Raw genomic sequence first — 25,473 nt, 5'->3', positions numbered from 1 at the left:
AAACCTGAACACTTCTGCTGCCCCAAATCCCCAGACACTAAAGAAACACTAACAGCAAAACTTCTCCCAAATTTCTGTAAAATGTGTTTCTAGGAAGTCCATGACACACCATTTCCTTAAGTTCCAGAGGAAACAGTCAGGCAAGCCAGATGTTCTTTCAGAACTTGCCACTGCACACTGAAGAAATGGGTTACACATAAAAGCTAAAGTGATTTAATAGATTGTTCCATGGTCTCAGTTAAAAGCAAAGTGAATCATAAACAAGCAGTGAAAAGAAAATGGGGAGGCAGCCCGGCTACTGAGAAATCCATAGATTTAAGTGACCTCAAATGTTCTAAGAAATTTTGACCATAAAAAGTAGCACAGCTCTTTTTCATGTAAATTTTCCAGTCATCTCAAACTAGTTGCTAGGCCATGCTAACTAGTAAAATATCTTTGTTTTTAAAAATGATTAATACTTTTGTAATAATGGGAAAATCACATTGCTATGATGCTTTACCTTGTTTTATTTCTGCGGGTTTTATTCTTTCTCGTGCAGCTGATTTCTCCCCACAGGATTTCGGCCTTTATTACTTTCTGACAACACATCTGACAAATAGCTTTTTGCTGTGGTAGCTGAGGTTGAGCCATCTGTTTTTTCTCTCGAGAGCCATGCCTTATTCATAATGGCATTTTTCTGTTTCATTCCCTGGGGAATAGCACCTGCATGCTGATTTCCTATTTGACCCCAAAATACATCATCACATTTCGACAACCGATCCCTCCCCTTCGTGGCCCAGAAAGCACTACGCTCCGGAGGCACCAGTGCATCCTTCATCCTTGACAGCAGAGGCCAAGGGGCTTCCTCGTGGATCACAGGCAGGTTGCAGTCAGCCTTCAGCTTTGAGTTGGAGGAGACAACTGAAGGTATCTGAGGAGGAAAGAAGAAAAGAAAACATAGCCTTGGATGTCCCAGGCCACTCTCTGCGTTGTGGCTGATTTCAGCTGTAGCTTCCCATATAATTGTACAGTAGGTCTGTGTCATGCTCTCATTGGGATTTAATTAAAGCTCACATGATGTATATAAAAAGAAAATCCCTGAGTTTACAAAGATCAGGTCAATCAAAGAACTACTAGCATTCTGCTCTCCATAATAATTTTGTTTTATGACAATATTTTCATTGATTCTTTTTATATGTGACTGTGATAAAGAAAATGATCAGGGAACTGGATATGAACTGTCACATATATCCCCTGCACTAAATAACTTAATGATTTCACATGTTATTGGAATTCTGAGTCACCATTTCATTGTATAATAAATTTCTTAACCAAAAGGAAATTTCAGTATCTTGCATGGGTTTTTTTTCAACTATTAATGCCAAAAGCAGAAACTATGCTTTTATTTGTTTTATTACATTTATTTTAATCCAAGATTATAAAGAAAATTCAGTAGAATAATATTTGTAACTACTCCTAGCTAACTGACTCCAGTAATTGCATACTTGAATTTTGTTTCTTTACAATTACGGAGAGGTTATGTTGTCTCAGAGAGGGTGAAATCTCCTGCATGTTTAGTTTAGCAGCAGACTGTCACAAATGCAATTGCAATTGATCAGCTCTGTTCCTAACAGGATTCCTGCAGTTAATGGAAATTACTATAAAGAGCTTCAGGGCATAGGAATAATTGGATCATGAAAAAAAAAAAAAAAGAATTGGAGAAAAAAAAGGTAGGACAAGATTAACATAACAACATTTTTTTGAACGTCCAACAATTTTCAAAGATGTTCTTACCAGAGAGTACACCATGATGAAAACAAAACATTTTAATTATTTTTACAAGCCCCAAGCCGTTCCTAAACAATGGGAAAGAAAATGCATAATGAAAAACATTAAGCGTTTGTTATCCTTAGCTTGTTTAAACTAACAATCAACTGTGCATCTCTGGAAGCAATCATTCAAATATCTGTAGGATCTATAAAATGACCACCAAGAATAATAGATTTCACTAAACTAAAAACGATGAGAAAATTTATGCTGACCTGGCAATTTTTGCGATGGTTTTGTCTTAGTTCTCGATGCAAGGCTATGATCCTCTCTGGACTTGTTAATTTAACAGGAGAACCAGCATACACGTTTGGAGTGATGCGAGAACTGTGGGTGCTGTCCACCTCTTGCTGAGAGTTTGCAGGTATTGACTCAGTCATCCCGTTCACTTTGACATAAGTCTCATGATCCTGTGGCTGTCCATTGGCCTGTGAAATGTCTGTGGAAGAAGGCAGCATCTGCAAGATAAAACAGCATTTTAAGAAATTCAAGCTAGATTAAGTTTTCCAACACTGTTTATTTTGGATTAGTGTAAGCCACTTGGATGAATTCATTACAATAAATGTTCACAGAAATTAAATGTAAATAAACTACATTGACCAAAATAAGAAAAAAGATATATACCAACTATTTTAAATATAAAGCATTCCTGAATCTGTCTAAAAAGTAATCCTGCCCTCATCAACTCTTCCCCAAAACAAAAAAAATCTCTAAGCTTTAACTACAGCCAAAATTTCACAGAATCACAGAATCGTATAGGTTGGAAAAGACCTTTAAGATCATCGAGTCCAACCATAAACCTAACACTACCAAGACCACCACTACACCATGTCCCTAAGCACCTCATCCAAACGTCTTTTAAATACTTCCAGGGATGGCGACTCAACCACTTCCCTGGGCAGCCTGTTCCAATGCTTGATAACCCTTTCAGTGAAGAAAAATTTCCCAATATCCAGTCTAAACCTCCTCTGGCGCAAATCTGCAGTTTCAAAATTTGAAATATTATTAAGAAATTATTAAGAAATTATATTTCTTATATTAAGATTATAAGAAATATTAAGAAAACTTAGATAAAAAGTAGAAAAAAAATACTAATTTTAAAAATTGCATAATGTTAGGTCTCCTCCTGAAGAATCTCAAAATTTCAAACATGATTCTTTCACACATATATTCTCTCACTCCACACTACACAACAAATTCAGGTTTGTCTACCTACAAATGCTCAAGAAGGTTAAGCTCAATAGACTTCAAAAGTGTATTAGTTCAACTGCATGAACTCTTAAGCAGACCCTCCTATTCTGAACAAAAATACTAATTCAGTTGATCTTATTTCATCTCCAAATCAACTTTAACACTACAACAAACATTATCATTGAATATCTTTACTGAACTGAAGCCAAATTTAGAGAGAAATGGCAGTTGTTGAATTATGCACCTTTTCATAACAGTTGCAAGCAGGAAAAGAAGATGTCCCTGAACGTAAATCACTATCACAGGGCAGCAGCATTTTATCATCCAAATACGAATTTATTAAAGCTGCAGGATTAATGTTACATTTTTTCTTGCAATTGGACAGAAAAACAAATTTAAGATTGTTAATGACAGTTTCATCCTTTGGGTTCTTAAAAATAGTTATTTATTTATTTCCAAAATTAATACATCTTATTATGACACCTCATTGTCATTAGTCCTCTTGCAAACGCTCCAGAAATGCAAATACTATAAATATGCCAGGTCAGGAATGGTTACTTAATATAAAACACATTTTGCTTAAAATAATATATTGGTTTTCCTCTGTACATCTTTAATAAGCATTAGCTACATCACTTGTGTCCATTAAAAAAAAAATCAAAGGATTCTGAAATGCCATAGTGGTGTAAGATTGTTCTGGTGACCCCCCAAAAGGATGAGCATTTATTGACAAGCTCATGCATCAAAATATAATTCTATGACAGCATGAAGAAGAATGTACAGTGTGTAAGCTGTCGCCATTGCTAAGAAAAGAAGTCTTGCAGGACTGATCACCGTGGAGCTTTATGAGAGACATGCTGCTTGCCAGCAGTTCAAGAGCAGCTCCGACGCCTGGGTTAGAGCGTACAGGTATCAGTGGTGCCGTACTGTCCCATGGAGGTGACGCTGAATCCCAGCTGTTGATGTGTACAAGCTAGCCAGACCTGAAAAAGCTCATCGCTCTCATCTCCTGCTTGCAAAGCGACCCTCAAAGTTCATGGGCTCCCTGAAGTATGTGTCTTATGATTCTTAAGTACACCAACACACCAGTATTCAGCTCGTAGGGTCAGGAGGGTGGGCTGTGCCTGTCTGTCGCTAGACCCAGTGTGCTGCAGAACAGACCTCTCCCAGGATACAGTGCCTGAGAGAATGTGAGTGCTAAACACAAGCAATCAACACTGCCTTTGATGCCATTTCACCTTCTGTTCTTGGCCCCTCACGAGAGGAGGGAACCAATGCTGTTGAATTCTGGCCATGGGTCCCATTAAAAGTACTAAATGCAAGCATGTTTGGCCAGCTGAGACACTCCCCATAGCAGCTACCACTTGGATCCCTTACTTCCGGCCGATCAACAGGCCAGGGAACAAGACGGTGACATCCAGGAGTTGAAGGACCACTCACATTGACCAACTTTGGGCACATAATTTAGATTGCTGCTCTTCCCTAAAAGACTTACTTTCTCTACACTGACTACAAAGGAAGTCTGTGACACTATCTGGATACAGCATTTATTTAGGTAGGGTGGCATGAATACCCAGTCATATCCTAGCATCACAGGCATAGACCAGTTGGAAAGTGAAAGCTATGTATTTGGATGATCCCCTGTAAACACAGAAGCCAAAGAAGTCCTTCGTTTCTAAACAAGGTTATGAGTGCAGCATCTCTCCAGCACTGACAAAAAATGCTGGCTGGCTGAAAGCAATGGAGGGGTTACAAAAGGCAGCTCCGAAATGTTTTGAGGCATGAAGAGATTGGATTTAAAATTATTTGATGAGACTTTCCTCACTACAGGAAGCACAGTTAGAGGCATCCCTGGTGATAGATGAGAGTCAGCAGGAGCAGAACAAGTTCTGGAGCTCAATGACCCATGCAAAGGCAAATCACTGTCCTCCTCCTAGGCACGAGAGCTGCTAAAGCTACCAGAAAAAACACAAATCAAAGCTGTGACATGGCCACATTTCGTTTCTAGAAAAATAACCTCCTGGCAGGGTCTTTCCTTTCCTTCTGTTTCCTTCAACTGCTCAACTCACAAACTCTTTTGCCTCTCGGGATTACTGAATTCTGCTGCAGCCAAAGTAGTGAAACTCAGCAGAAAGGTGGGTTAATGCAAACCCTGATGAGTGAAGCTGCTACCACACCGACGAAGTTTTCACAGTATGGTCTGCACTACATTTGAAAGCTGGTATGATTCTCTCAAAAGCACTCACCCTCAGTGTTTCAGAAGACTCTGTGAAGCACTAATGATCACATTTTCTATATCACTATGGATGTAGCGAAGCAAAAATCCTGCATTTTGTCTCAATGCCCAGACATTAATTTCTTCCATTAGTTAATTACTCCCTTTTAAATTTTTTATTTATTTATTTACAATATTGATTCTGTTTTTCTTTGATATTTTTGCTTTCCTCTAAAGTTTCCACATGTTATCCCACCTAGGAGGAAACAAATTGTGATATTCCACCAAACCTGAAGAAGTGTACACTTGCATACTGCCAGGTTCTAGAAAGGATTTACATTAAAAACACCAAACATCACCTTCCCCCAACATTATGAAAATAAAAAGTCAGTGGTGTCAGAGATAAGAATAAAATGTTTTAGTTCATCTGGATATTTTTAATTGCAGATTTTATCTTAATTCTAACATTTATCAGAAAATAAAGGAAGGTTAGCTTTTAAAGCTTTTCTTTTTTTAATCATGGCTGTTACTCTACTTGTATTTATTGTTCTAGACAAATGCACACTGTTGCCCATGAATTAGAGCAAAAACCACTGCTAAAATATCCGTATTATGTATGCAGTCAGGAAACAGATCTAAATCTCTACCAAACCCAATTTTACTTTAAAATTGCACTAACCTTGAGTATGTACCATCTACTCAGCCACCACAAATTCTTGAGATACCCTCTGTACAAACAGCCATTTACATAATTATTGAACAACTTTATCAGTTATTTCACGGGAAAGGCCAGGCTGCCCTTAACTGTTTTTAATCTGTATTTTATACCCTTCAGTACTTTTAATAATCTTTCTGAAGGTCAAAAATAACATATCTGTCAGCAATGGATTTTACCCTTCTTTAAAAAAACAACTAAATAACAACCACCATCTCCTCTCTTTCATCCCCTTGAAATTCCAATAATTCAAGTCACATTTTCTGTAATGTCAGAAAAAGAAGCCTCTTCCTGCAAAAAACTTTGTCCTGAAAGGTCCCTTGGTCTTGATCAGCACTGTCCCCAAAAGACTGAAACCCCAAAGTTAAACTCGTTCTCCCTTCTGAGCATGGGACTCATCTGACCGAAGCGTATCTCCTCCTGGCCCCCTTGACAACCAGTGGAGTCCAGCTTCTCCAACTCTTCTCACCTTACCTAAAGCAGATACCCAAAATGGGCAGGATACCTCTTTGTAAGTATCTCTTTCTCTACACTGACTCTTAAAAGAAAGACCACGGACGTGACTGTCTGAAGTACAGACATCAAACATGAAATACATCTCACCCTCAGTGTCAGAAAAGCTTCTGATCTCACCAGCCACACACAAATCATTTTAAGGAGAGCATCAGAGAATGTTATTTCAGGCCTGTTTCCTTCAAATATGATTCACAGGAAAGCAGTAAGTGGTTTCTTGCAAAGAAATGAGTAGAAATAGAAAAAAAAAGAAGTATTGTTCTACCAAAAAGTATCTCAGAAGAAATCCCCTGATACAAAGGAGGATTAAGCTATACTGTTCTGCACATTTATTCCCTATTCTGTAAAGCAAATAATTCACTACACTGGACACATTCTTTGCCTGGAGCTTCCCATCCATAAGGTTTAAGATGACTCGATGAAAAGCAATAAAAAGCACTACCATTTATCCCTATATTCCTTGCACAAATTCCCTCTCAGCCCTGAGAAATGGGGGCAAATAGCCACAATGGTTTCAGATCCACTATGGAAAGAATATATAAAATACATCATCAAGGCAAAGCCTTCCAGCACAAGAGAAATTGAAGTGAATGAGTACAGCAGCATTATCCATTACAGCCATCAGTCATCTGGACAGAGGCTGTTGACATAAAACCAGGACACGCTGGCTCAGTCATCTGAGGGAAAGAATTGAACATACTCCTCTTTCTCCACACACAGCCCAAAAGAGAGACAAAAGGGCCCAAAATACTGCTCAGCTGCACTGGCTAGTATGAGCTCACGTGAAGGGTAAGCCAAGCTCTCTTGCTCCTCTGTGTGGTTCTCTAATATATCAAAGCGGCACGGACACAGCTTCATGTTCAAGCAAGTCAAACTGGGTAAAGCCTGTTTCTTAAACTGCAAGTAGACACCTGAATTCAGAAAAAAGTGGAGCCGCCTCTTTCGCATTTCCTATTAGTTATCTGAAGCATCTTCTCTTGCTTCCCACTGTTACCAACCCAGGTAAACCAGTTGTTGCAAACCCCAGTCCTAGTCCTTTTTGTTAGCTGTTTAGTGAACATGAGTGTCTAACATCAGTTGACGAATGCTGTCCTGTGTACTTTCCACTGGGAAAGGCAGAGAAACAATCACTGTTAACAATGTCCATGATTAATTCTACAACAGCAAGAAAAGAAGGATGAGGCCAAGGCCTTTCCAACAAGATGATGAAAATGGGACATGACAAAAGGCCCCAAATGGCCACGTATTCTGTGTCTGACATTGGGCATGTGAATCCCAGCTACGGCACTGTGCCGAGTGCCACGTGCACCCGCTGGAGGCAGCCCTTGTCCCTGGGATGTGTCCTCTTCAGACACATGCTTTTCATTTTCCAAACACAACATAAGACAAGGTTTTAATTACGTCAGTTGCTCAAATTTATTATCGCTCCACTACAAGGGGCTCCAATGGTTTCTCAGTTTAAGTCTTTTAAAAGGAAAATACATCACAAAGGCTTAGAAATTAACTTCTTTGTGCCTCCAAAAATTTCAAGTCCATATTAGGCATACATTGTCATTCCTATGGCTCTCCAAAAAGCTATTTTTTTTCAAAATTGAGAGAAAGACACGATGAAGCTTTTATTCACCATCCTGCACGCAATTTTTGCTTTCACTACAGTGACAGGTGTTTTCTCTGAATGAAAAAGAGTTGAAATAAAACCTCTTCTGTGCAATAGTATATGTTTATTATGATAAACCAAACTAAAATTAAATTAAATTACACTAAATTACTCAATTAAACTAAATTACAAATAAAGAGCTTCATGGTGTACAGTTTTATAGTGAAGAAAAGTAATTCAAAATCTAGTCCTCTTCACAGGGACTTGAAAAGAATATTAAGAGAAGGCAAATTGACTTTCTTTTCTGAACAGATTACTCCAGTGTATATCTGGCCTCAGTAAAAAGTACACTGCTGGAATAAAATCATGATTCAAGCAAATTTTATTTCTCAATCAAAAACATTTGAATGTAACACTGGGCTGTGAAAATAATCAAGAATGATAAAACTCGAAATGCATGCTGTTTTGCTGAACCAAACTGATTCGAAGTTTGCATTTAGAGCAAATCTGCAAAATGAAGCCATTGAGACAACAGTGATTTGTACTGTCTGAGAACAGAGTCTTGAACGCTGAAAGTGAAGTCTGAAGAGAAGCTCTGAAGATGGTTGGTACTGCATCACGCCGCCTTCATGTTTTAGGATTTTAATTGGGATGAGCATTAGGAAGAAAATACTTCTGGCAAACAGAAGGGACTGACCAACCATCCGTTGTGTCCTGAATGAGCAAAGAACCGAAGTTCACTTTTGTCTTTAAGCACGAGTAACTTGTTGATGCCCATAAGCCCTACACTGAAGCTGGAGCTTCCTAGCACACAGCTAGGGCAGATCTATCCAATCTACATCTAATTCCATGTAGAGATGAAAAAAAAGAGTTCTTAAAAGAATTTTAAAATATATTTTCTTCTGAGAACCAGGCACAAAGTTTATTACTGCACCACAAAAGGCCGGGCACTGAATTGAACACAGTCCCTTTTCCCTTCAAAGGCCATTGGATTAGCCCTTCATGCATCACTGCAAATTTTTGGTTGAAATTCATCAGTAAGCCAAAGCAGGCAAGTCTGCTGCCAATGTGTAACAGCCTTCCATTTGTCACTGCGTCCAGAAATGAATAAAGCCAATTGCAAATCTTTAATTTCAGAAGGAAAAAAACAAAAGCATCAATCCACTTGGTTTTCTCTAGAAGCGTTCAAATGTTAGGAATGATTTAGAAGTGAAAATCTGAGGGGAAGGAAGGGAATGAGCTTTCAAAGGAGTTTTATGTAAGTAAAAGTTGGGCATAGCTCTGCAGTCTGAGATGTGAATTCCAGCAAGAATGAGTTGAAACACAAAAAATGAATGCTCAAAGATGAAAAGTCAGCTCAGTTTAACATATGTGCACAGAATTCAGTACAGGATTTTTAAAATCAAAGGAATGTATCACATGAATATGAAACGGTCTCTCTTCTTTGCGATTGTAACCATTATTTTTTAAATTGGGAGTAGTGACACTTGGACATTTTCTCACTGAAGTGTTTTCCATTGGAAAACTGATCCATAGAAACCTAATTTTTTCACGGGAACATACAGATCTGCCTCGGCAGGAAAGGTTTCCCCTGTTACACATGGAATTACTTATCACAGTAGTTATCACAGACCAGAATGGTCCAAAGCTCGGTGTCATGGTGCCCAGCAAGAGCCAGCCTGTTCTCTGCATGATCCAAAAAAACCAGGCTTGAATCCCAGTGTGCCTGAGCCTAAGTGGGACTTCTGACCACTACTGTGCTGGATACTATGGGAAAGGGTTTGTGCTCCAGTTAGCATGAATAGCTAAATATCTATTGAAGCAGGGAATTTAATGTGGGGCTTCTACACTGCAAATGAACTCACTGGCCATCAGAATATAGATTCAATCTAATTCTCTCCTGTTGGAGCTGCTAAGTTTTGTAATAATTAGACATTCGGGGAGACAGTGTGAATGTGCACAGTATTTTGATATTTATTGTATTGGGAAGCTTTCCACTAATGCTCATATATCACAGCGATGTCTGAGAAAATATCTGGCGGCAGTGAAGTATTATCTCCCTTCTGACAGATGAGTTCCTAACTACTGTCACATAAAACATTAATTCTCAGTATGAGCTTGGGTGAGACAGTGGTGGACCCAGACTTGACATACTCAAAGGAGACATAGCCAGACACAGAACCCCGTCCCACCCTGCAACCACGCTGCCTTTTCATCTTACATTGACAGCACTGCTTGCGATAGGGTGATGGCATATGTAGATATGAAGACACATAAAACCCAAAGCATAAAAAACTCAAAGCATATAAAACCTCAACTAGTCAAGCATAGGTAGTAGAAGACAAGCCAAAAAAAAAAAAAAGAAAAAAGAAAAATGTTTATGAACCAGCAAACTCTCATTTATTTTCCTAATTGCTACAGGGAAATTGAATGCCATTTACAGTGAAGAATCAATCTACCTTTTCCTTAACATGCAGTTAAATTATTTCTTGCCACAGAAGCAAGTATGACTGAGTGATAGCTTGCAACATTTAATAACACTAGAAGAATAAGCTTCTTCAGGGTGACACAGAATACCACTCTGCGTGTAAAAGTGTAAAATAATCAGACAAATAATCCTGTGGATTTACTATACTATATGTCCATTGTGAGCATCTCTACTTCTGCTGATGAAAAATAGATGTCAATGCCATTGAAAAATAAATTATTTTTATGTACTCACTTTGCAGTGCATTGCATTAGCTGAAGTACAAAAAATAGTATGAACCTATGTTCCGTGTTCTGCTGTGGTAGGCAGCCACTTTCGCAATATTTTACAAATGTGTAAGGCAAAACACTTTTTTTTTCCCGCTTTTAACCAGCAGGATTCTGCTTGAGTATGCTTGACACAAACATTACCAAATATTGTTTGGCTATTTTTACAGGCTTTGTTTAAAATAATAAGAGAGAGAAAATGAAAGGAAAACAAAGATCTTGCTTAAAGATTACTGAAGTACTATAAGGGAATTCCTGTTTCTCCAGGTTGCCAGATTCAGATTCCTTAAGAATGTCTTCACGTAGGTGCTACCCCAAAAATATGAAGTATATTCCCAGCATCCAAGCTATTCATGATAATGCCGAACAGCACCAGGTGTAAGGCAGAGCATATCCCATTTGAACACTTTTCTGTTGCCAGTGAAACACAAGTAACTAACTCCTTGTTGAATATGAATGTCCCCTGAGTTGACTTAAATCTTAAAATGATTCATTCTAGACCTTTTTTTCCTAATTTCTTCAGAAATCTGTGATAATACATTGTGAAAGAAGAAAATGCAAAATTCATATTTAAAGTCAAATTGTATCATGTGCTGCATTATCCACTAGGCTAGATATTTTGTCAAAATATCGGGTAATTGTTTTTTGCATGGAGCACTGACATACTTTGTGATAAGCTCCAGAAGATTTAAACGTTGATCAAAACAGCAGTAAAACAGCCAACTCCACTGACTTGCTTGAAGCAATATTTATATTAAGTGCTGAGATATATTTTATAACTATATACTGAGTCTCACTAAACACTTTATAATCACTGACATAATACAATAGTGGAAATGGGAGGATCCTACAAGGAAGTACAAACACCTCTTGATCACACGTGGCTGTAAAAGCAACTGTGTACTCTGCCAGGGCCATGCCATTCACCGAGTTTTTCATCTCTTCATCAAATGCAGAGTTAATAATTCCTCGCCTGTGAAATCTGCTAAGCATCCTGGTAATGAAGCTATTCCTTCCCTGGCACTTTCAGGTGAGGCAAGCCGGCTTAGCCTATGCGGCATGAACACATATACACTGATTTCACTCCCTGATGAGACTGCAAGATTATATTTTGTATCTGATTTGTAATTTCACATATTTTGACCCAAAGCTATAGAATGCATTCCGATGTTTCTGTGCCATTAGGTGCCTCTGCACCCTGCAACAGCAATACATGTGCACAGGTAAACTGGAAAGTGACGTTCCCTTTCCGTGTGCAAGGTCACCCTTTTGACAGGCTGAAGAGTACCCGTAGCAATAATGTCAGCAAGCCCTTGCCTAAAGCCCAGTAGCCAACAGCTAAGTCAGGGGCAGCTGCAGAAGGCAGGCACACACGCAGAAGCCTGTAAGCAATGGGATACACCTTTTTGTAGGTGCTGCATCAGCTTTCAGGAAAATACAGTACCTTCAAAGGAGCTGGCATCAACTTCACTTCAGACTTTCTCTTCTGAAGTTTTGTTTCCTGAAAGGTTGAAAAACATTCTGCGTTAATTTATTCAGGAGTCATTTTTAAATACTGTAGCAGTTTTTTGCTGTTTGTTTTAGACCTGACTTCCAAGGCGTACACTTTGCATATTTGTGTGACTGTATCACAAGCAAGATGAAACCATGTAAGGAGTTGGTTGTACACGGATAGGCCCTGGCACACAAACACTGCCCTACTAGCATTAATGTTGGTCTTATGTATTACCAAATGCTTTTGGATGTTTTTAGACAGAGCCCTATATCAGTGAGGTTATTTCATCAAAGCAGCATCACATTAAAGACTTGGTATCCTTGGTATCCTTGGTATTCCCATTTGCTCTGTGAATCTTCCAAAATATTCTTTTGGGGAAAAGTTATCTCTTTTCTTATCTATATTATGTTGTAGAATGCAAGAAACAAGGCGGAATTTTCTGAATGTGTATTCCACAGCAGGCTCTGAAAAGTGAACATCAACAACTTTCTACTCTGACATGATCAATGCATGTCCTCTATTAGGAGTTGAGCCGGATGACCTAGCCTGTACCTTATGATTAAAATGTTTACTATTCATGGGAAACTTGCTTTCTGATTATGCAGAATAAATACAGTATCCTGCCAGGTAAAATCCATTTCTATGACAAATCAATACAGTGTTATGTGGCAATAAAGTACAGATTCCTTTGCATTCATTTTCCTTGACAATTTGTATTTCTATAAAGCCTAAAGTAAATATATTATGTGGATCAAAAAAAAAAAAAAAGACTCCCTTTATGAGAATTCATTTATGCTGAAAGAGGTTGCATGGTCCTCAGCTAATAAATTGTGGGCTTGGGAAGGAAGGTAGTAGACAGGACAGGAGAGACATGCACTAGCACTGAGGGAACAAAGAAAAAGCTGGCAATAGGTCCCTGCACTGCTGACATTCAGTTCTTGATGAGGCATGGAGCAAAACACTTTGCCGATGCAACAGAACAGTTAGGAGTTGCCCATTTATATGGATAGCACATCTTGCCCTTTACTCACCTACCATCTCATATGCACCATCCATCACTACAGACACCAGACACTACAAAACAATTCCATTTTACCACCATTATTCTGCTAAGAGGCATCCTAATCAATGCGTGAGGGAAGCCACTAACCTTCCATACAGGACTGGATTAAAGCAAATCACAGCACATGACAAGGCTAGGAAAAAAACCTCAAATAAAACCAGCAAACAAACAAAGCCCCCCAAAACCCCAAAACTGTATAACGGCTGGATTTACCATGGAGGAAGTAGGATGAAATTTGCACCCAGTAAGGAGAACAAAATCGTCTCTTGTATGTCAGAGGAAAGACAGAGGAGAAGCATGTTCTACACATTGTATCAGGGTATGAAGAATACTATTGAGAAAATGCCATTTACTAGTTGTTTCAGAGTATGACGGACAGTTCCAATTTGGCTCACAAATTGGATGGGCAGTTCCAGTTTGGCCCCTTTTTGAAAAATAGTTTCCAAAGAAATAGGAAACAAAATCTAAGGGAAAAAAGTCCTAGCAGGAATTTGTTTCCACCCAAGAGTTCAGCAGTTCTAGTCACACTGACAGGAGTAGCTTTGCTGTCACACTGTAAGGCAGTAGCTTTGCAAATGTTAATGCCTGTACCTGCTCTGGTTTGCCAGGTGAAATACAATGCACGTGTAAAAACTGCTCATATAAGTATACTTATGTATACATGGGGGCTCTGACCAGAATAACTATGTCAATTAATAAAAACCCAAACCACACACCTAACTGAAAATGTGTTAATGAAACTCTTAATGTGTAACCCTAGCAGCTGGATTAAAAAAAGTTAGAAAAAACTCTATGAAAATTCTATCGCTAGTACACTGTGTTTTCTAATCTGATATAGTGCAAGAAAGTCGGGAATGTTAAAAATCCTGACAATTTAAGCCAAGGAGGTGGCTCTGCAGAGAATTTCAGCACCACTTTGCCTGCATTAGGCTATGGGGATTATAGCAGAGACTGGCAGCAACTTTTATTATAGTCTATCATCTTTCCATAACATTGACCACCCAGGCAGTTTACATCTTTTCCTTATTCCTCTGAAGTCAGGGGTACTTTTATACATCTGCAAACCATTTAATTATCCTCAGACTCATTCCCAGGAAAGAAGACTATTTTGGTTCTCTCCTTTGAGAAGAAAGAGGTAGAATCTGAAGTCTAAACTCCGATTTGCCCACCCACTTAAGCACACAGAAAACAGCTTTATTATACCTTTTCACATAGCTGAGCCTGAAGGAGTTCCACTTCATTCTGCAAGTCGTGGAACTGATTTTGTAATGCAGCCTGGTCCCTGAGCTGGGCTCTTAAGGTCAGCACTTGCTGCTGTAATCTCTTATTGGCTATTTTATTCTCCTCTGTTTCCTGGCCATCTTTCACAGCATACACAGGCTAGGGAGCAAATACACAGATTTTCAAATTAGACGTATAAAATAATGAAAATATGCCCAATCATGTTTTAGAGCACAAAACTTCTCAATCAATATATGTACCTACCTTGTACATTAAAAAAAAAAAAGCTGATAAGAAACAGATGAGTTCAAACCTTCATAAACTTATTAGCACTAATATCTTGTACTAATCTTAAAATTGTTTATGAGCAAGGAGTTCTTGATCCCCTGTGAGAGCAGATGTAGGACTGGGATTTCACAATGCTCCTTCAAGGTAAGTATTGTATTATAATCATTTCATACCTGGGGAAACTGGGACATGGACAGATTAAGTGGCCAACCTATGGTCACACAATGAGTAAGAACAGAACTCAAAAGTCCCCAGTCTCCTGCTCCAACTGCTATATAATACCCTCCTTGTTTTTCCACATATATTTATCTCAGAGAGCAAATTCCACTCTCCCCGTTACATTTTTGTTTTGGAAGATTATTAATAAAACTAATCAGATTTTAAGTACAAATTTCAAAAATATTTAAAAAGAAAATATTTATTACATTAAAATGCAGTCATAGTGGTACAGAACAAGTGGAAGGAGGAGCTTCTGAATTTAACTCCTCCTCCCCCACTCTCCAATTTTGTTTTCAATTTCATACACTTGATTCAAAGGATTAGTGAGAGCTTTAGATTGATGGTCAGCATCATAAGGTCAGCTCCTAGAAGTGATATTATCAGATTAAACATATAGTCTAAGAATAAGGAAAATCTGAGGGTGAAGAAAGTCTTGTGAAAAACATTTATGCTGTTGCGAACTTATATTAAAAAACATTGAGTTGATCCACACAGCTGCTCAAGATTTCTGAGAACATGGTTTATAAGCAAGTCTAAAAGATTAAACATTTCAGTGATTAAGCTAAAAATTCTAGTCAGACCTATGATATACTATGGTAAAACCATATAACCTTCTGACAAAACATGCAGGAAGATGGGTTGATTTTAATGGTCATTATCATTGATACAGCCAAGAGAAGAGCTAATATTCGGCCATGATGCACAGCAACAGGGTTTAATTTTCCCTTGCTTTCTGACAGCCATTCCAACTTTGACACCCTTGGTGACTACAGCCTACTAAAGGCACCGTTTCATAGAGAACAGCAAACTGAATGTCACTCTGGCTGCAACACATCACTGCAACACAGATAAAACCAGAAATATGACATTTTCATACTGTTCTTCCTAATGAAGCAAGTCCTCTATGCACAGCATTCAAGTAAGTCGTGCATGCTTTGTACCAAACTTTCTGGCTCCCTCTTGCGTTAAGACAAAAGAACAATAGCAACTGTTGGACACATCAAGATTGATTAGACCAGGGTTGCAGTGATAAAAGCCTGAGGATGAGTCTGAGACATGGTATTTTCCTCATCTTCTTCCTTCCCACACAAAAAGTATGTTAAATAAAAAATGGAAACGCTCCCTGACTGAAGATGCTTAGTGGAAAACAAGGTGGGGAAATAAAAAAATTAATTGGTGGTTAAAGACAGAGAGAAGTTCCCTCTTTCCTTTTGCATTTTGCTGACCTGCTAGCAGTTTTCTGTAGTTTCAAAGCACAAATGAGGCATACAAGGTTTATTTATGATCACTCTGTCAGATGTCCCAGTTACCAGTAACCATGTGTTGTGTAGTCAAGCTCCAGAAGGGTGAAGGACCCAGCAGCTGGGACTGGGAAATAACCAAAGCGTAGCATTTAACACACTGCACTCTTATAAAACCTGGCAAGATCTCCAGTCTTTGGAGTTGGTGCCTAAACATTAAAAACAAAAATAAAATCTTCATCTTCTTGTGTGTGCTGTGCTTGCCTGAACACTCAATGAGAAAATGAGAGGGAATATGACTTTTTGGCTACAGGCCATGACAGGGGTCAGTGGTTCACCGGGGAAGCCTGGCACCTGATCTACTGTGTGCATTTCATCCAGAATTCTTGTATTCATTTTCAAAGCTGTAAATAGTACCCTGCTCCCTTCCTGCTCACCTACATATTTCTCCTAACTCCTACTACAGCACCACGGATCAGAAGGCCACCTCAACATCCTAGAAAATTTCCCCAAATACTCTTACACTAAATGGTGTTTCCCCTGATAGCAACACCACTGAAACAAAGAGTCCCAGCAGTAATCTTGGAGTATATTATCTTAGCTCCCTTTTATTTTCAGTGTATAATATTATGACAGCCTTTTGGAATCTCAGCTGAGAACTAGGATCCCTGGGCATTGGGGGCTGTACAACATAAAATATGTACAAAGTCCTAAAAGACATGTTCAAAACACATCATATCTCAAAGACCTCCCAGCCTCGGGTTCTAGATCCAGAGTGCTCAGATCTTCACTTCTTTCAAGCATCGCAGACAGAGGTCTTCCAGAAAATGAAGTTTAGAACATGAAAAAGCATAAATTATTGTGATTTACTGTATCAGAGTTTATTAATAACTTTGTGGGATGAAAACCACTTTTGGACAAGGGTGGCAACTAACTGAAATAAGAGTAGGATTACCAGTCTACAAAACTGCCTTCAGGAAGAAAAATGATGCTAGAAAAGCATGATAATCATGATAAGCATTGATAATCGTTGATAATCATGATAATCGTGCCAAAAAGTCTTATTTTTTTTAATCTAGAAAAACTTAAGTCATATTTTAACAATTTCACACAAATCCACTATTGACAGCTTGGTGTATATTAGAAAGTTTATTATAAAAGAGAATTGTTGAAATACAGACACAACCTTTGTTAAAGTATATCTACTCTATTTTCTATCTGTACTACTTGCTTAATTGTGCCAATAAAATCAACATCCTCTTGTTAAGACTTAAGTCATGCAGATAATTAGTTGCAGCATCAAATAGTGTAACTGAAGGATAAACCCAGCCCTGTGGTGTACATCTACTGCATCTTTGACCCCAGAATAAGACACAGGTGTATTCAAGAATTTGACATTACCCCTATGACAAGTAATTAAATCAGACGAAGAAGTCAGATCCAAATCAAACAACATCACAATATTGTGTAAATATATACTACTGATTAATAAACACTAACATGAAAAGTTTAGTTATTGGAGGGATTTAAAAGTGGGGGGTTTTCCAGAGGAACAGCTGACCTGCACTTTTTCCAGTGTACAAACATTCTGTCAAGGTTGATGAATTTTATTCCCACGTGAGTCACAGAAATAATTAACATCTTAATTCAGTGACCAATTAAATAAGCAATAATTGCCCCAGACTGTCCCCAAACAAAAGGGTTAAAGCTCCATTGCCCAAAAATGCCCCCAAAAGCTTAAGTGTTAGCTAAACAAAACACCACTTCTGCTTATTTTGGGAGTTTTTGCTTCTTAATTGAAATAGATTTCATTGTTTTAAGATGTTACATGCCAATACTTCATAATGATATGAAAAATTTGTGGTTAATTTTCAATTAACAGTCAGAATTCACTTGTCTAAACATCAGCACATAGTGCCACGTAGGGTGTACAAGCTAATATGAAGTAACTGCATAGGACTTGCAGGTGGCCAGCTACACCCTCAGCTAGGATGCCCTAAGGCATTTAAATGGGATAAAGAGTGACATTTAGGGAACTGAACTGAGCCCAGATTCTTCACATTTTCCAGAATGTGTTTTTATTTTCTTCCAAAGCCATATCTATCTAACCTGTTCAAACTAAATTTGCAAATACTGTAGGTTGCTACAAAATTGCTTTTCCAGCTGATAAAAGTTGCATATTTCTCCTTCACAGTTTTTCTGTCAAGGAGGACAGAAATATTTTCAAGGCTAGCTGAAAAGTCTTTGTGAAAGCTGCTTCCAGGAGATTATTCAATAATTACAAATCTTTCCATAAAACACTTCATTTTGGTGGAAAACATAAAAACTTTATCAAGACACAGAGCCACCTGAAATTTCAAAAAGCTTTCATTTACAACAAAACCAGAATTTCTGTGATATAGATACGTTCCAATGAGACTTTCTCTCCTCCATGTGATAGAAAGATTTTCTGGATTTGGAGGATACATACTTGAGCTCCATGCATCAGTTACAGACTTGACTCTCCATTAATCCACACCACCTGCTCACTTGCAGTAGAAGTTGCTCCACAAAATGTCCAGCATCACAACTTCATTTTGTTTGCCCAAATCTAGTACTTGGGGCTAGAAGGCACAAAGGCCAAATACTGGAAACACTGGAGACTTCTCCAACTGCAGAGCAGGAAAGGCAGAGGGGACTGAAGGGAAACCCCTTTCATTAAGGCCACCTGAAAATCCATGCCTCAGAAAAGAACTCTGCCTAGAGAGAGCAGGACAAGAGTCCTCCTAAAAAATGGAGGTGGCTATAATGCCCATGCAGAGCCCAGACTTTGATTATCCTGTAGACAGATGGTCTACCTTGCATAATATCTGCCTACTTTCAAGTTTATAGCTCCAGTGGCTCTAGGTGCTCTATACTTGCTTCAAATCTATTGCCAATAACAATAATGGGTGTCTCTGCATCCAAAACACTCCCTCCAAAGGAATATGCTTTTCTCCATTCCATTTATATACATACCATTAATTTGCAGTGCTGCTTTCCAAGCATTTTGTCCCCAACTTCTTGTTTAAGATGGTCTAATTCTGAGAGAACCTGTGTCAAATGAGTTTTGATTTCTTCGTATCTTGTTTCAGCAAAGCCAAGTTCTGTGTACCACTTCTGAGCCTAACGGAAGAAAGCAAAATTACTGAGTATAATTAGTCTAGCAGTGGCATCATTTCTCAATACCAGCTTACAACCATGGACTTGAGTCTGATCTCCACATCACAAGTTTTAAATTGCTGTAAATTGATTAAAATAAATGGAATTACACAATACACTGTAATCTTATTATAAGAAATGAGTACGACTCTTACAGTAAGTCCTATAGAAACATATCTAACCAGAGCTATGCAGAAATATAGATTAATTTTTAAATTGATTTCTAAATTTGAAGGTACCTTGAGTATTCTGAATAAAGCTAAAAAAAGCAGTGGTGAATGCACACACAATTTCAGAGACTACGTCTTTGAAAGCCCTCAGAGCAAACTGGAAGTAAGATTTTATCAGCTAGGGAAAAAAAATCTTCTTGAGAAATGTCAAAAATGAAAAATGCAAAGGAGGGAAAAAACCCTCCATATGTTCACCTTTATCTTTCTTCTAGGATGCAGTTGCTCCCCTTACACACAAACAAAAAAACCCCACAACACTCAGTAGATCAGCTGGTTGCCTGACAGCAAGCTCCCTCCCTCATGTGAGAGATCATTGCTTCTCCCTTCTGAAAGCAAAGGCTTCACATTCTTTTAAGTAAACTGAGGAAGCTGTTGTAACACACAACTTCCTGGTAACACACAAAAGGATTAGAAGGACCCAAGTTAATCAGATTTAAAAAAATAAATAAAAATCAAACGATCTCTTCATCTTCATATTACAAGGTCAGAAGCCCTTACCTAACCATCCATCACTCATATAAATCCACCCCTTCATTCCAGTTGCCTCACCTGAAATCTGGGAAGTCTTATAAAGGAGCTGGCAAAGGACAACCATTATGTACACCCATAATGTATAATCCTACTGCTCTTTTATATACTCAACACATTTGTTACTGCCAGTGGTTTTTCCACAGGGATTCTGAGTGATGCCTGTTATTGCATAAAACAGCCCCATAAATACACACTTGCCATAAAAGCAATACATTTCTGCTTAGATAAGCATGCAGTGGAGATTGTTCGATAAAAAACAGGAATGTGAAAGCTAATGCATTCAGGAAGGCACAATATTGAAAGCTTCTTTGGTTGGTATTAAAACTGCAGATTTACTTTACACAGGCACAGAACTAGCCATCCAAACAAGTGTCCACGAAGGTGGTGTTGGACTTCGTGTTTACTACATAGATGTCGAGAGAACGGGCAGTGTGCATGCTTTGCACCATCACTGGATATAGCAAGACCCCTGGACAGTGTCAGATTTTACATCATTTTGCCTCTCATTCAAAAACTACTTTGAATTCAGGTTTGCCGTAGTCCTCAGTGCTTCTCCTGCCTTCTACTCCTCCTCATTCCCAGTGAGGGGTAGGGAAGCATCCTGCCCAGAGATGGCCACAGCAGACAGTTTGTCCTGTGTGTCTTTATTAAGCACTCAGCTTCTGTTAAAGTGTGCCGGAGGAATGCAGTTTCACTTGAAGTTCTGGCCAACCATGAATGACTGTGCAATTCATCACTTAACTGAAAGACCAAAGAGGTACATTTTGGTTTTGCAGATCAGAGACTTCCCTGTTTTGTAAAAGTGTTAAATCCTGGCAGAAAGAAGAACAGCCATGTAAGAAAACAAGAAAGAAAACAAATTTACTCCTCAGAACTACATGAGAGTAGGAGGTTACCTCTTTTTTTGATTTTTCTAATTCCTTTTGCTGTATTTTTAGTTCCTCTTTTGCCTTTTTGACTTGCTCTTTCATCACACTGTAGCTTTCAAACATGCTGCCCTGCATACACAACAGAAAGACGTGACTCCTCTCACCCATACAAAATGGCACACAGGTTTTTACAGAACAATATATGGTTTCCTTCTATCTAAATTACTAAAAACATTTGCATAAAATCAAGATATTAGAGATAAATATTTCCCTGATGATTATTCTCAACTGAAGTAATAATTCTGCATTTACAAGAACATAGTAATCTCCATAGAAATTCACTGTGGGGTAAGATTCATGACTACAGAGGGAAAACATGGATGAGAAATCCACTATAAGTAAAGATCCTGTCTTTAGGCATATGTTTCATAAAAATCAAAACAGTAAAAAAAATAGACCCTATCAGAATAAAAGTTAGTAAGTGAACATGTGCGTGCTTTTCAGTAAGACATGATTGTTTCACAACCCTGAATAATTCACCATTATAACAGAAGTTTGTGAAAATTAATTTGCTCTACCAGAAGCTTTTACTCTTGCAAGAAGACAAGAATTTAAAAAATGCCTGAACAATGCACTCTTTTAAGTATTATTTTTAACTTTGTAGCTTGCTGTATCACTTTAAAATTCTCTAATACAACATTCAGAAAAAACCTCTCTGGTATTTTGCCTTCTATTTCAAAGTTAACTTGAGCACCTCAGATCTCCAGCACATGGGTGGTTACAACATTTTCTATATTACCAAGTTACAGAATCACAGAATCGTATAGGTTGGAAAAGACCTTTAAGATCTTCAAGTCCAACCGTAAACCTAACACTACCAAATTAGCTTTGTTAATTTAGCTTTGTCCTCCAAATGGCATTTATATCTCCCTCTTTCTTTAGAAGATCCTGCTTGATAACATTCCTCATTGTTATTATTTACCTCTTTTCCAGGGAAATAGTTTGAAGGGTCTATAACCAGAACTCCTTCTTCTTCAGTCTGAGTTACACTACATGCTGTTTCAACTTTCTTTGGCTTAAGACGACATTGTTGACTTTCTTTTAGTTTTACTATCTTTTCCTTTGTTCCCAAACTTTTATCTTTTCTCAGCTCTTCATAGGTGAAACCCAAAGAATACATTAATTCTTTCAATTTGCTATTTTCTAAAATAAAGTTTGAATTTGCTTTCTGAAATTCATCAAACTGTTCTGAAGTTTCTTTCTTGATTCTGTCTATTTCTCTTTCCAGTATACATTTTTCCTCCTGTAAATCAGAAATAGTTTGATAACAGCTGGTTTTGCACTCTTGAAGTTCTGAAACCAAGGTCCTGTATTTGTCTTGTTCACACTTTACCTCTGCCAAACATCCCAATAAAGTTTCTTTTTCACCTTCTAAAAGAGATATTCTTTGTAAATTTCCCTCTCTCTCTTGTATTAATTCATTGTATTTTGCTACATAGTTCTCCTTGTCTTGTAATAATTTAGCTATTTCTTTGAAGCATCTGCTTCTTTCTTCTCTCAGGTCAGAAAGCAGCTGGAAATATCTCGTTTTCCTTCCATCCAGGGATAAAACACTCCTGGGAAGATTATTTAATGCAATTGTCAATGAGTCTTTTTCAGAATTCCTATTTTTCTCTTCAACACATGAGAGGTTCTTAGAGAAGGTTTCAACAAAAAATGTTCCTGGGCTTAGGGCGTTTTCTTCTGATAAGTCATTATAAGATCCACCAGCAACTTCTTTCTCGTTAAGTAAGTTTTGGAATGAAACAATGTTAGTTTCATCTACCGCTAAAATGTATTGACAATATGCATCCATCTCCTCTTCCAGTGCACACATCATCTGAGCATATCTCTCATTCTCCTGCTGTAATATACAGACTTTTTTTGAGTAATTTTCATTCTCTTGCATCAGTAGAAACATCCTCTGAGAATACACAGCCACCACTTCTTCCAGTGCATATATTTTCACATTATGTTCATTACCAGCATCCAGTGGTGACAGATGACAGAAACACTCATAAAAATTGCTCCCTGGCAGAAACAGTTTGCTTAAGCACACAGCCCTCTCCTGCATAGGAGACAATGTGTTTAGTGGATACCTTTCTTCCCCTGACCAAAAAAATTTCTGAGAGTATGCATATTGCACATTTTCAGCAGCTATTTTTTGACATGAGAAATTCTTCTCGTTTGGTTCACATAGTTTCAGGGTCTGGTCTTTCTTTTCTTTCAGGCCAATATTGCTGGAAGGGTTTGTTTGGTGAGTTGGTTGCTCTCCTTTCTCCTCCATTTTGATTATGTCTTCTCCATTATATACCCTATTCACATCAGAGATGCAGATTTCTGAGAGGTTTCCTTGTTTCTCCATTAGTTCAAGGCTCCCTTCAAAATGCTTCTTTAAGACTTTAAAATCAACAGATAAATTTTGGACATCCTGTAGGCTACCTAGGCTGTCTTTGACTTCTACTCCTTGCTTCCCAGGCCTGATCAATTCAGTTTTATTCAGAACTTTAGAACTTTCCTCAGGAACACAGGTCACCTGTTGTGGTTGGTCTTCCTCATTCTGTATTTCTTCTCCTTTAGCTCTCCCTCTAAAGATTTTTTGGTGATACTTTCCATCATCAACAACTTTATCCAGACATTTATTTTCACTTATGCTTTTTGGCAGAATTTGCTTGTTTTCCCAAGGTTTTTCCATGTTGTATTTTTCTAGAAACAATGTGAAAATTTCAGTCACAGTGCAAGGCATCTCTCCACGAAGAAGTACAGAAGCTTTGTCAGAAAATCCTCCTTCTGCAACAAGGCAGAGGCCATCAGGACAAGGAGTGGTATATGCCTCACAGAAATCCAAACTCCTCACTTTCTTCACAGTGGTGACAGCTGATATGTGGTAGCTTTCAGGTTCTAACAAGGTAAGTTGGGGCTTCTTCCTCATCAAAGCTTCAACCACAGAAACAGGGAACGTCTTTGCTGGTAGATCTACAGCTTTTTCCTTCAAGAGAGAAAAGTTGTCTTCCTCTTTGGTTTCCTTACTTGTCTCATTGTTAGTTAACTTCTCAGAGCAAGGGGGAAGCAGTCTTGCTGCACAATAACTTGGGGTACATCTGAATAAAGTGAAACTATCTTCTAGAGTACCTGCCCTCTTTGTTCCAAGGGTGACCTGGTAACAGCAAAAGAGAAATGTTTCAAACTGAAAAATATAAGCTAAGATATATAATTCTATGTTGTTAACCATAATTTATTTTTCACTTCATCCATAAAATACTTGATTACAGAGAGATGAGAAAAAAACATTTCCATATAAAAAGTTTTCAAATTATTTAAAATTTGCAATGAGTGTAATGATACAAAGAAGGTACAAATAAGTCAATCATTTTCTTAATGCACACCTGTATTCATCTTGAATAGTATCTTCAGTAGCTATGATGTAAAGATACTTTTATACTTATCTTTAAATACACCGACTCTTCATTTTATCTCAAAATTCACAGACTCACTGTGCACAATGACAGCAAGAATAGTGGTAACCTTTCTTCTCACCTGCTCAATCTCAGCTAGATCAGCAACTTTTGCAAAGGCACTGGAATTGTGTTCCAAAACTGGTAGAAGTTCTTCTGGTAGCTCCTCCATCTGCTTTAGCCCATCACAGCTACATCCTAGTGTTTCTGTTATGGTAAAGCACTGGACAAGTGTAATGCCACTCCCAGATAGTTACATGAAAAACAAACTCAAAAACATCTGACCAGCTGTTTTGAACAGAAAAGTATTTTAGTGAAAGTACGCTCAAAACTACCTTCTCTACCAGAAGCATACATCACCAATGATGCAGAGATAAGCACGACATTAAACAAGAAAACAAACTTCACAAGAAAACATAAGTATTAGGCTCTAAAATAAGGCATATTTGAGGTCCCCCCCCAGTTCTCAAAGCATTTAAAAATGGAAAATACATCTCATTACAGTGGGTAGATGAAAACTTATGGATTAAACTTATGGGTTAAAATAATTCAGTGCAGGTCTGCATTTGCATACACTGAAATTTGCTATAAAATTTCCAATAATTTATATTGGAAGAATTTACTTGATACAATTTGCCAAGATCAGAGCTTTCATGTTGTTTTGTCTAAAAAGCAAACCTGACTGCTGCACAGCATTCCCAAACACTATACTTCAGCCAGGACATGGGAAATATCCCCTAATTCCTCATCTCTCTAGCTTCTTGAAAGTTCTAGGATTTCTTGAGAAAGCTCATATCTAAATGCTAGTATCATACTGGCAAATAGTTATTGCTTCACCTTCCCAAGCTACA

The 25,473-nt window shown here is 38.1% G+C and overlaps 1 protein-coding gene across 2 annotated transcripts; it reads right to left on the bottom strand.

The window, feature by feature from the left end:
• Positions 1-239: 239 nt before the first annotated feature.
• On the bottom strand, positions 240-24,824 carry LOC142408600 (uncharacterized). Of its 2 annotated transcripts, XM_075499170.1 has the most exons (9): positions 24,705-24,772; positions 24,300-24,324; positions 22,111-24,156; positions 21,156-21,257; positions 19,316-19,462; positions 14,553-14,729; positions 12,236-12,292; positions 2,022-2,264; positions 240-910 (listed from the first exon to the last, which is right to left on the bottom strand). In XM_075499170.1, the coding sequence occupies exons 3-9, from the start codon at positions 24,097-24,099 to the stop codon at positions 521-523; spliced, it is 3,105 nt and encodes a 1,034-aa protein (XP_075355285.1). In that variant the 5' UTR covers positions 24,100-24,156; positions 24,300-24,324; positions 24,705-24,772; the 3' UTR covers positions 240-520. The 2 variants fall into 2 exon arrangements, with proteins under 2 accessions (XP_075355285.1, XP_075355284.1); XM_075499169.1 differs by having other exon boundaries at positions 22,111-24,324; positions 24,705-24,824.
• Positions 24,825-25,473: the final 649 nt, after the last annotated feature.

This window comes from Mycteria americana, chromosome 4 (assembly GCF_035582795.1).
Source record: "Mycteria americana isolate JAX WOST 10 ecotype Jacksonville Zoo and Gardens chromosome 4, USCA_MyAme_1.0, whole genome shotgun sequence".
Lineage (NCBI taxonomy): Eukaryota > Metazoa > Chordata > Aves > Ciconiiformes > Ciconiidae > Mycteria > Mycteria americana.
Note: the sequence above shows the minus strand (reverse complement) of the source record. Positions and strands in the feature narration are given on the sequence as shown.

Bases quoted from the DNA above. Each gene is read 5' to 3' on its own strand.
- LOC142408600 (XM_075499169.1), bottom strand. From the start codon at position 24,794: ATGGAGGAGCTACCAGAAGAACTTCTACCAGTTTTGGAACACAATTCC. The intron at 21,258-22,110 runs GTAAATAATAAC...TTGTGTATGCAG, and splicing joins ACTATTTCCCTGGAAAAGAG to GGCAGCATGTTTGAAAGCTA. The intron at 2,265-12,235 runs GTACTGTATTTT...TTTATCTTGCAG, and splicing joins TGATGCCAGCTCCTTTGAAG to ATGCTGCCTTCTTCCACAGA.